A 10,868-nucleotide genomic window follows, 5' to 3' on the forward strand; every position below is an offset into this window, starting at 1 on the left:
TGTGTCTTTTAAACAGAAAAGGTTAAGCTGAGAGATGTTCAAAATGTTTTGATAGTGCAAATAAGTAAGAATCTGTATCCAATGGCAAATGGTTTAGTAAGTGGAGGATGCAAATTTAAGGTAATTGGTAAAAGAATCTGATGCTGTATGATGAGGAAGAAAAATTTTCAGTAAGTTGTAGTGACTTCGAATGTACTCATTTAAAAGGATGCAGATTCAATAATAACTTTCAAAAGGGAATTAAATTCATTAGTTGAAATTCATTAGTGAATTTTGCTGGACTATGGGAAATGAGTAGTGGAATGGGACTAATTGGAAAGTAAGTTCTTACGAGTCTATAGAAGCATGATTGACCAAATGATAACCTCCTGTGCTATATTCTTAAGGTTGACATGCAGGTTCAGTCAGCAGTTAGAAAGGCAAATGCAATGTTAGCATTAGTGTCGTGAGGGCTAAAATTTAAGAGCAGGAATGTGATTCTGAGGCTGTGTAGGGCTCTGGTGAGGCCAAGTTTGGAGTATTGTGAGCAGTTTTGGGCCCCGTATCTAAGGATGTGCCAGCCTTGGAAAGGGTCGAGAGGAGGTTCACGAAAATGATCCCTGGAATGAAGAGCTTGTCGTATGAGGAACGGTTGAGGACATTGTGTCTGTATTTGTTGGCATTTAGAAGGATGAGGAGGGAACTTGAAACTAGAGGCCTGGGTAGAGTGGATGTGGAGAGGATGTTTCTACTAGTAGGAAAAACTAGAACCCAAGGACACAACTTCTGGCTAAAAAGACAATCCTTTAAACAGAGGTGAGGAATTTCTTCAGCCAGAGAGCGATGAATCTGTGGAACTCTTTGCCGCAAAAGGCTATGGAGGCTATGTCATTGAGTGTCCTGGAGACAGAGAGAGAGAGAGGTTCTTGATTAATAAGGGGATCAGGGATTATGGGGATGAGAAAAATATCAGCCATAATTGAATGGCGGAGCAGACTCAATAGGCCAAGTGGCCTAATTCTGCTCCTATGTCTTACGGTAATTTCCATAATATTAAATGGCATGGGTTGAATCGGCATATCTTTTAAATGTGTGCTTGGAGAAGAGGAATAGAATGCCTGTGCGTAAATTGGGATTTGCACCTGGAAAGATTTTTCTTAGACTGGTTGAAGCAACAGCCTGGAACTCATTGGAGAGGAGTTACTGCTATGACGTGTGCCTAAACTGGACCAGATACTGGACAAGACGACAGCTCAGTGACTATCACTGATTGCTGTGCAGACACATGGATTTGGGCCAGTGTCTGTGGGAGTTTGCGCATTCTCCCCGTGCTTGCGTGGGTTTTCTCCGGGTGCTCCGGTTTCGTCCCACACCCCAAAGATGTGCTGTTAGGCTGATTGGCAGTAATAAATTGTCCCTAAATCAGTTTCCCTCAATGTGGATGGCCATAAAACATTAGACAAGGGTCGTGGGTGGAGAGGGGGACTGGTGGTGTTGGGGTGGCAGCGTGGGCTCGTTGGGCCGGGAGGCCTGTTTCCTGGGCTGTTTTTGTTCTTTGTTCTTTGATGGGGAATGCATACCTTTTGTCTAAACATGTAATCAAACCTACAACCAGTTAAAGATGTCTTAATTGACATTTGCCAATTTTGAGAAAATCTATATTTTCCTCTTCCAATACATGAAGGATCATTGAAAGATTGTTTGAAGAAACATTGTATAGTAGCCTCTCAGTTGAAAATGTTGCAGCAATTCTCAATCTTGCAGATTCTCTCGGTGCAGAGAAGATACGGTTTTTGCCATTTTTAAGATGAAATCACCCAATATAAAGTTATTTAAGATGAGTACAGAAATTCTTGTTACATTCCATTGGTATGATTTGGGCAGACTTTTCACATGAAAGCTAGGCTCTTGTTATAGTTGTAAATCCATCTCACCAATTTTAATGATTGGGAGGATGGTGTATTTTGAGAAGAAGGGGAAACACAGACCAAGGAATTGAATGGGAATTATCTTGAGGCATTTTTGTCTTTTCAATAGACAGCTTCGTAATTTTTTGTTTGTATTGAGAAATAGGGCTTAACTTTAACCATTCATTTGCACACGGTTCCAACTGTGCATTTGGTGTGATATTATCACTTTTCAAAATGTTTTAAATCATTAAAACATTAATTTTGTTATATATTCTTTGTCAGTGTTTGATTCATGAGTAAGAAAGAGATTTTCAACTGGAACAGGGCTCTGCTGTTCCCAGATATTTCTTAAACGGTTTACTTGCAGAAACTAAGCATGTTAAAGTTGATCAAACCTAAAGCTGGTTGGTGATATTTCTAATCTGCCAATTTTATGGGGTAATCGATATTTTTTTCCTCCCCTTCCAGTACGCACTAGATCGTCTAAAGGTGATGTGTGAAGAAACCTTGTGTAGTAACCTCTCAGTTGAAAATGTTGCAGAAATTCTCATTCTTGCAGATTTGCACAGTGCAGAGCAGCTGAAAGCACAAGCAATAGACTTCATTAACAGGCAAGTGTCATCATTTTCGGTCATTTGAAACCTGGGCTGCTAAACATATATTTTGAGTTTGTGGTGCTGAATACTTTTTCTTTCTATTACTGTTTTTCCACCATAGGTGCAGTGTACTCCGACAACTTGGGTGTAAGGATGGAAAAAACTGGAGCAACAAGTAAGTAAAATGAAAATAATTTGATTTGGTTCTTAAGATTTTTTACGTATTTTGTAACTTATTTGTATATTACAATCTAATGGTCTAATCTGAGAGTAAATTTTTAAAGTTTATTTATTAGTGTCACAAGTTGGCTTACATTAACAATGCAATGAAGTTACTGTGAAAATCCCTGAGTCGCCAGACTTCGACACCTGTTTGAATATACTGTGGGAGAACTTAGCATGGCTAATGTGCCTAACCAACACAACTTTCAGACTGTGGGAGGAAACTGGAGCACCCAGAGGAAACCCATGCAGACACTGGGAGAACATGCAGAATCCGCACAGACTGTGACCTGAGCTGGGAATCGAACCTGGGTTCCTGGTGCTGTGAGTGAGCAGTGCTAACTATGGGCCACCTTACCATTAACTTATGTTCTTGTAAAGGGATAGAAAAGTGCAAAACAATTTAAAACCTAAAAAGCAGGCAGCACTGCCATCCCTCATGATGTTGCAAAGAGCAAAGACAGGTGCTACGTTTTGTCATCTTTCAGATTGAAAATAGATTTAGAGAGATTTTTATGAGCCATTTTTTTTCCCCCATTCTGCACATGGTAAAGTATGATTATTTATCAATATAACGGCCATTTTAGATCACACTTCCATGTAATCTTTGCATAACTTGACGACAAAATAGTCGTGAAGGAAATAATACTCTTATTTCTTTCACTATGTTCTTAATACACTGGAGTTCAATTATTCAGTCCTGTTATTTATTACATAGCTGTGCTGAGCGGTAACATGGAAAAGTTTTGAACATTGTAAATATGCCTAAGAAATGTGCAAATGTCACTAGGCACAATTGATTGCTGTGCATGTAAGAATTTGATCATGGTCTATTTCTGAACTTTGGAATAAAGGGTTTAGCAAATCTGTACTGTATAAATGCAAGACTACTTGGGTTTAGTTCATAGAATCCCCACAGTGCCCATTGAGTCTGCACTGACCACAGTCCCACCCAGGCCCCAGTCCTGTAAAAAAAAACCCCACTCTAGAGTCAATTTAGCATGGCCAATCAACCTAACCTGTACATCTTAAGACTGTGAAAGAAAACCAGAGCACCTGGAGGAAACCCATGCAGACACAGGGAGAATGTGCAGACTCCACACAGGCAGTGACCCAAGGCCACAATTGAACCCAAGTCCCTCGCACTATGAGGCAGCAGTATGCCACAGTGTTGCCCATTGTGAATATATAGTCTTGTATTCCCAAGAATCTTGCATCACTGGAAACAAAAGCACTATATTACAATCTTATTTTGTAATGTTTCATTTTGTAAGTGTAATTTTAAAAGTCCTGTATTGATTCACAAGCAATAGTTCTGCTAACACACCCACTCACGTGGGCAAAGAAAACATATTGCAATTTCAGTTTTAATAAGCCAGGACATTTTTATTTTCAAATATCAGCAGATGTCCAATGTAACATTACAACCCAATGCTAACAAGTTGTAGAATTCCTTTTAAAATGTGCTGTAGTTCTAAGATACTGGAAATTTTCAAATCAGAAATTGCTGGAACTACTCAGTAGGTCTCACATCAACTATGGAAAGGAAGAAAGTTATTGTTTCAGGTCATTAGTCTTTCATCAGAACGGGGGAAAGTTATAAATGTAATAGGTTTTAACCAAGAGAAAGAGGGAGTGTGGAAAACAAAAGGGAAGGTTTGTGATAAAATGGAAGACAGTGGAGATTAAGTGACAAATGTGCTCAAGATGGAAGGCTAAAGGGAGTGGTAATGGGCCAAGCAAATAAAAGATATATCTACAGGAGGTATGAATAGCTGAATCATGAACATCTGCCATCTTAAAGAACAAGAAAATGAAAAAAGAAACAAAAACCAAAAGGAAGTAAAGTATAAGCAGTAGTTACAATCTGAAATTGTTAAACTCAACCTTGAGTCTGGAAGCAATAAAGTGTCTAATCAAAAGGTGAGGTGATGTCCCTCAAGCTTACATTGACTCTATGTTTGGTTCCACCAGTCACATTTTTTTTTTGTTTTCTACATACTCCACTACCATTTGCTTTGGCTCTCTAAAATAAACTCTTTTGTCACTTAAGTATTTAAGAGTACATCCAGCGGTTTCTGCTGTTAATATAAGTAGAGTGGCTAACCTAACCTTGATAAATACTGTTTGAAATCCAAAGGAGGGACAAATCTACTATCACAGAAATGTTAATTCTATTTCCGCACTTAGTCATACTAGCGGTCTGAACCTTCCATGCAACCATAGAATCCCTGCAATGTAGAAGGAGGCCATTCAGCTCATCAAGCCTGTACCAACTCCCCGAAACAACGTTCCACCCAGACTCATCCCCAGCCCCACCGGACACATTTGCCACCCAACATCTTTTGGACAATTTAGCATGACCAATCCACCAGTTGCACATCTTTGGAATGTGGGAGGAAACAGAAACAGCTGGAGGAAACCCATGCAGACATTGGAAGAACATGCCAATTCCACAAAGACAGCCATTCAAGGCTGCAATTGAATCCGGGTGCCTGGAGATGAGGCAGCAGTGCTAACCATTGTGCCACCATGCTCGATTTAAATAGCTTTTCCTCATAATTTTGCCAATATCCATTAACCGATGCAAATATGAGTTTCTGCAAATTTTTTCACAGGTTTTAGAACAGTTAAACTCAAAGCAGAGCCCACCCACAAAACTTGCTATGTCCCCAGATCAAGCTAATCACAAGTTGGAATTTCGACTAATTGCATTCATTTGAAAACTTTCCAAAAATTAAGTTGAATCTTTCAGGCATGAGAATACTAAAAAGTTTTGAATGTTTTTGTTAATTTGCAAACGAACTGATGACAGTGCCCTAATCTGACTACTAAGCAGAAAATAGTTTTGTGCATTTTTAAAATGATTTTCTGTAATTTAAAATTTGTCATAAATGGTGGATTAGCACTAATTAAAATTGCTTATTTTTGAGATTTGCTCATTTTTGGCCGTACTGATTAAACTTTATAAATTACCACTTTAAAATATATTGGGGAACTTTTTAAAAATTCTTGAATTTGCTAGCCCAAATCAGATTTGGCATTTGGTAATAAGCAGATGAATTTGAATGAAACTTGGGGAGGAAGGTCGAGGGAAGCAGATTTCAGAATGGATGCTGTTAGTGCTAGAATTGACAATTGTCCCGAAAGGGGAAGGTGTGAAACATTGAGTGATGGAGATTGAAATATAAAATGCGTCTCAGTCAACATATGTAAATACTAGATTATAAAACATTAATTAGTTTAGCTGAATTCTACTTCCAGATGATATTTTAAAAATAAATATAAAGCTGTGAATAATAGGTAAAATGTAACTGCATTAGTATGTTCAACTTGCTTTTCTGTTCAGTAGTTGAACGGAGGAGTTAAAATCCACTAGGGAGATGATTATTGTTTTACAGGTCAAACGAAGAATGAAAGAATACACAAAGAAAGGTTAAGGGGACAGTTCTCCAGCCCTGTGTACACTTGTACAAATCCTTTTATGGCTAGACTCGCAAGACGGACCATAATGTGATTTGTGCCAGGAGAACTCATTTTGAGATCCTTCCTGACCAGCAATGTAATCTGGTTCATGCCCTGCAAGGCCATGAACCAAATCAGCATATTTAGATCCTCATTTAAATATGCTTTTCTGTTCTAAGCTGGATTCACCCAGTTCCCAGAATAATCCATTCACTGGCGCTATGTGAAACTGGCAGGAATCATTACTGGTCTCCACAAACAGAGACCAGACCTGATGACCAAAGCGGGGCAGGCTCAGATACTATTCAAATTCCTGGGTGGTCAGCGACATGACCTGGCTATGCCAGGTTGGCAGTGCAAAGGGACAGGGCCCAAAGTGGGGAGGTGGTGGTCATGATGAGGGAGAGGAATGAAGTGGCAGCATGAGGAATGGGGGGGATGCTTGTGCTGAGTTCATAGGGTTTTGCTTGTGGGCAATGGCTGCTGCTAACTGTGGAGGAGTGGGGGCTGGTGCTAATCTGAGGATCTGGCCATGTCAGCGTCTTTGGGTCCTGCATATCTCTCTTCCAGTGAGAATCACCCAAAGCTCCAGAAAAATGTCTATAAGCGTGGTGGATTATGACCTGGATCACACCAACCCACCTGGTGGGAATCACACCGCTTTTCCTACCAAAGACAGCACATAGAAATTTTTGGGGAGAATTGTACCTCATAAATCTAGGAACTGCCAAAAGGGGTGAGGATAAGTAAAATGGAGGGTACATAAGAGAGTGATTAGGAAAGCAAGCTGTGAGAAATGCAGAGAATCTTCCCCAACATCAGCTAGTTGGATTTTGCTTCAATCCACTGGAAAATCTGCCGCTTTTAGCCATTGAAGAAAAATTTAAATGTGCCTGTTGATGGACGCAAGAATTCCAAAAAAGAAAGATTGACCACCTAAAATGGATCCTTTGATATTAAAATCGTTGTATTCGTCCGTCAATAAATATAACTAACAGGTATTGGCACTTGAATGCAAATTATTATGAATATTACTGATGCTGATCAGTCTGATGAACTTTATCATTTGACTTGTTTGCAGCCATGCCACAGATGTGATGGAGACAGAAGGCTGGAAGTCGATGATCCACTCCCACCCTCATTTAGTTGCAGAGGCCTTCCGAGCATTGGCGACTGCACAGTGCCCACCATTTGGTATTCCACGCAAACGGTTAAAACAGTCCTAATTGTGCTAGAAGACTCTAGGTACTGATTTCGCTACTGACTCTTAGCATAAAGGTATTTCTACCTTGCACCCATACAGGATGACGTCCTCCTCATTTGCATACAGAGGTCACACCTGAACTTTAACCGTCTTTAATTGCTCTGCTGAAGGATGTGTTCCAGTATGGTCTTCAGCTTTAAATTAGTTTACATGCTTTTCTCTCAGCCACTTAAACAGCCTTAAATGATTTTCATCCTTCCTGTTCAGTTCACGTATTTTTTTTAAGTTTCTTTTAATTTTTTTAAATTAATGTGTGCCTTGTCATTAGACTAGGCTGTGCAGAATTCGCAACCATAATGCAGAGCCTTCCATTGAACAGTTGGGAAAGGTAAAATAAGCCTTTAACACTTTTCTCTGCGTATACTCTCCATTCAAAGTCATGATTGATTTCCAAGGAAATGAATCATAAATCAATTTATCTAACTCTCTAAATGGGCAGGGATTGGAGCTGTAAACTATATCTGCACTCACCCTACACTATTGCACGCGAATAATTGAATATTCTCAACCCAGATTTGTATTATGGATGCTGTTGGAATTCTGTATTAAGCCTGAAAGGGATGTACCATTCAGTAGCACATGTCCTTAAATGGCCAGTGGTATATGAAGTACATGGTTGGTTTGTGAACCACCATTTTCTTTTTCAGTGTTTGTATACCTTGTTTACAGTTTGGAATTTCTACTGTACAGATTTTTTTTGAGGGTTAAATTCACATTTTTGGCATAAATGTTAAAGACCTTTGTTACAATTGTGTGAAAAATGGTTTGTAATGTTCAGCAACCTTCTAGAACCTGAAATCACATCATAGTTAAAGTCAAAACACTAGAACTTTGTGATACCGATGGACCCAAAACAATGGAATAATTCAATGGAACCTCAGCACAACACTGCTAAACTTGAATAATGGAAGAGCATTTCTGAAGACTATCCCTTTGAAACTCCAAAATAAAGATATTAAGACACTGAAGGTCACGTGATCAAATTAGTTTCCCCAAATATGCTTGTGATATTTTTATCCCGTTAACAATTAGAAGAAATTTCTTGCCAATTTTTCTCCTCCACCCTTTTCTCTTGAAGGCCCTGATTCTTTGGGATCCAGACCAGGGGCGCCGGCCGCCCTCCAGTATCTCATCCAAATGGCTGTTATTCACATGTGAGTGTCATACGGGTACTTAACCGCAGGGGACATCACAGATAAGCCTAATGCTATCCTCACCTGACATCCACACGTTCACTTTCAGTGGGGTCGTTGGATAGCGATCAGATGTGAGAACCCTGGGTGATTTTCCATTCCCCATACCCAAGCATGCGCTTAGACCATTGAAGCGCTCTTATTGATGCCTCAACTTCAGATCACCGAACTCAGCACAGACATGGAGTCGAAACTGAGATCTTCCAGCTACTCACTAGATAAACATGCTGAGCCACCAGGGACAGTATCCCTGTTAAGAATGAATAGGTTTTGTTATCAAGTCATTTGTCTGAGACACTGTGCTACGGTAACACTGTAGATTTTGTAGAAAACTCCAAATTTCTGGACAATGATTTTGCAATGCCACAAATTGACGTTACATGGCAATTGATTTGCTTATGTTTTGCTATTTTATTTATTATGCATCAGTATATTTCATAAAGCTTATGTTAGGTTAAAGAAACTTTGTAAGACTTTATAAATGCAAATTGAATGCACTAATTTGTATCAGCGTTCATTTCTGTAGACTATTGTTTGTGAAAATCATTTTTTGTTAGACAGAATTCAAATATTTTTAAAAATGGAGGTTAAAGAAGCTGATGGGTTTAAGTTATCAATGTATCTGTTTACTGTCATATCACAAATTCAGAAAGTATGGTTGCATGAACTACACGCCATTAAAATTTGAATAAAAAACTTTAAAATGAGTTTTGAAATGGTTGTTCAGAAATAATTGACATTAATGTTTAATGCTTCTGCTGAGCAGTTTGAATACAATAACCTGTTTTAAATTAGTAAAACATATTTTGTACTTATTTGCTGAAGTGGTTATTTCAGGCACATCAAAATGAAATAATGTTGCTTCCTGATATTTTAATCACATAACCACCAATACTTTTCATTCCCATCCCTTTCAGCTGGGAGAACAATATTCTGGGTTATGGATTACTCCATGGTTGACAGTGTCACAGCAGTGCCTGATGGAAGTTATCTTTGTGCAGGGCAGAACGTTGGTCACCCATTTTGAGTTTCTTTCTTTCATTTCTTATTCCCAGCCCAAATAGAAGTGTTGACTCTAAGACTGGAGCCAAGAACTGACAACATTCCCAATTGCAAGTAAGCAAATTCCAGAGGCAAGTGGCTTGATTTTAAAAGGGGTTGGTGCACCATCAGAGAGCATGTCAATCCTAATCACAGGACAATTAATAAAAACTGTTGGCATCCACTGAAAGATAGAAAATGGGAGCGGGAATATGGCAGCAGAGGCTGTTGTCAGGGACCAATGGGAATGAACAATAGAAGCAGAGACAAATCGATTTTTGGGCTGGAAGGACAATGGCAGGCGGAAAAAAGGCCAAGGCTTGGAAGACCCAAGGACTTATTGGGGAGTATTCCTCTTCTACCTGGTCCGCATGGAATTGTGAGAAAAATAATTTGAAAGAATATTGACTTGGCTATTTGGCATCTTGCACCTTGCTTCTGTTGCCATACAGCAGACAATGCAAGACTCTCCAACCCTCCAAAACTTGAAGTAAAGGTTTTGATCAGGCTGCCACTTTGAATGTTAAGTTGACAGCTGTCTGCTTTTAGTAGGATCCTTGATGATGCCGTAAGTCGCCATCATAACAATGCATGGTGGTTGCATATAAAGCAGGCTGGAGTCAGAAGTAGAATTTTCTCATTTTAATCCCTGCTGCAAACCACTCTCATTGGGCAAAGGAGGGATTAAACATTTGGCCTGGATTTCAAACCATGGCCACTTTAATTTGACCGCCTTATTTCGGACTCTGGTGTTCTACTGCTAGAGCTTACCAGTCTGTTCAGTGTTGTGTGATTGGTTGTTTTCTAAAGAGGTTCTATTGTGATTGCTAATTAAAAGTAAACTTGTGAAGTATCCTTTGTTATGTTATTATTATGCTCAGGTTCAAAGATATTAAAGTACAGTATGAATGATAAAACTTAACATTGAAAGACTTCTCATTACAAACAAATTATAAACTCTGATCAAGTATTTGTTTCCCTCAACTCGCATAATTTTTCAAGGTGGAACGACCTTCAACAATAAGTAGCCTGCCGAAGAAAATCATGTAATAAACATTAGAATTACAGTAATAAATTTACTCCTACCTAAACTGAGCTTTCTAGAATTATGCAATTAAAACAATTTCATGAAGAAAATATTGCAGTTAATGGAAATTTGAGATTTTCTTTGAACTACTGCCATCATCCAAAACTTCCC

General features: G+C 39.0%; 1 protein-coding gene across 7 annotated transcripts in view; it reads left to right on the forward strand.

Annotated features, from left to right (window-relative positions):
* The window catches only part of spopla (speckle type BTB/POZ protein like a), a 183,338-nt gene extending 172,815 nt beyond the window's left edge, over nucleotides 1-10,523 (forward strand). For all 7 annotated transcript variants that reach the window (XM_080199368.1, XM_080199366.1, XM_080199364.1 and 4 more), the window contains 3 exons: nucleotides 2,358-2,500; nucleotides 2,607-2,660; nucleotides 7,254-10,523. In XM_080199368.1, coding sequence (XP_080055494.1) covers nucleotides 2,358-2,500; nucleotides 2,607-2,660; nucleotides 7,254-7,398 — 342 coding nt within the window. In that variant the 3' untranslated portion in view covers nucleotides 7,399-10,523. The remainder of the gene's footprint in view (nucleotides 1-2,357; nucleotides 2,501-2,606; nucleotides 2,661-7,253) is intronic.
* The last annotated feature ends 345 nt before the right edge of the window (nucleotides 10,524-10,868 follow it).

Source organism: Carcharhinus amblyrhynchos, chromosome 11 (assembly GCF_965287045.1).
Source record: "Carcharhinus amblyrhynchos chromosome 11, sCarAmb.v2.hapA, whole genome shotgun sequence".
In the NCBI taxonomy this organism is placed as follows: domain Eukaryota; kingdom Metazoa; phylum Chordata; class Chondrichthyes; order Carcharhiniformes; family Carcharhinidae; genus Carcharhinus; species Carcharhinus amblyrhynchos.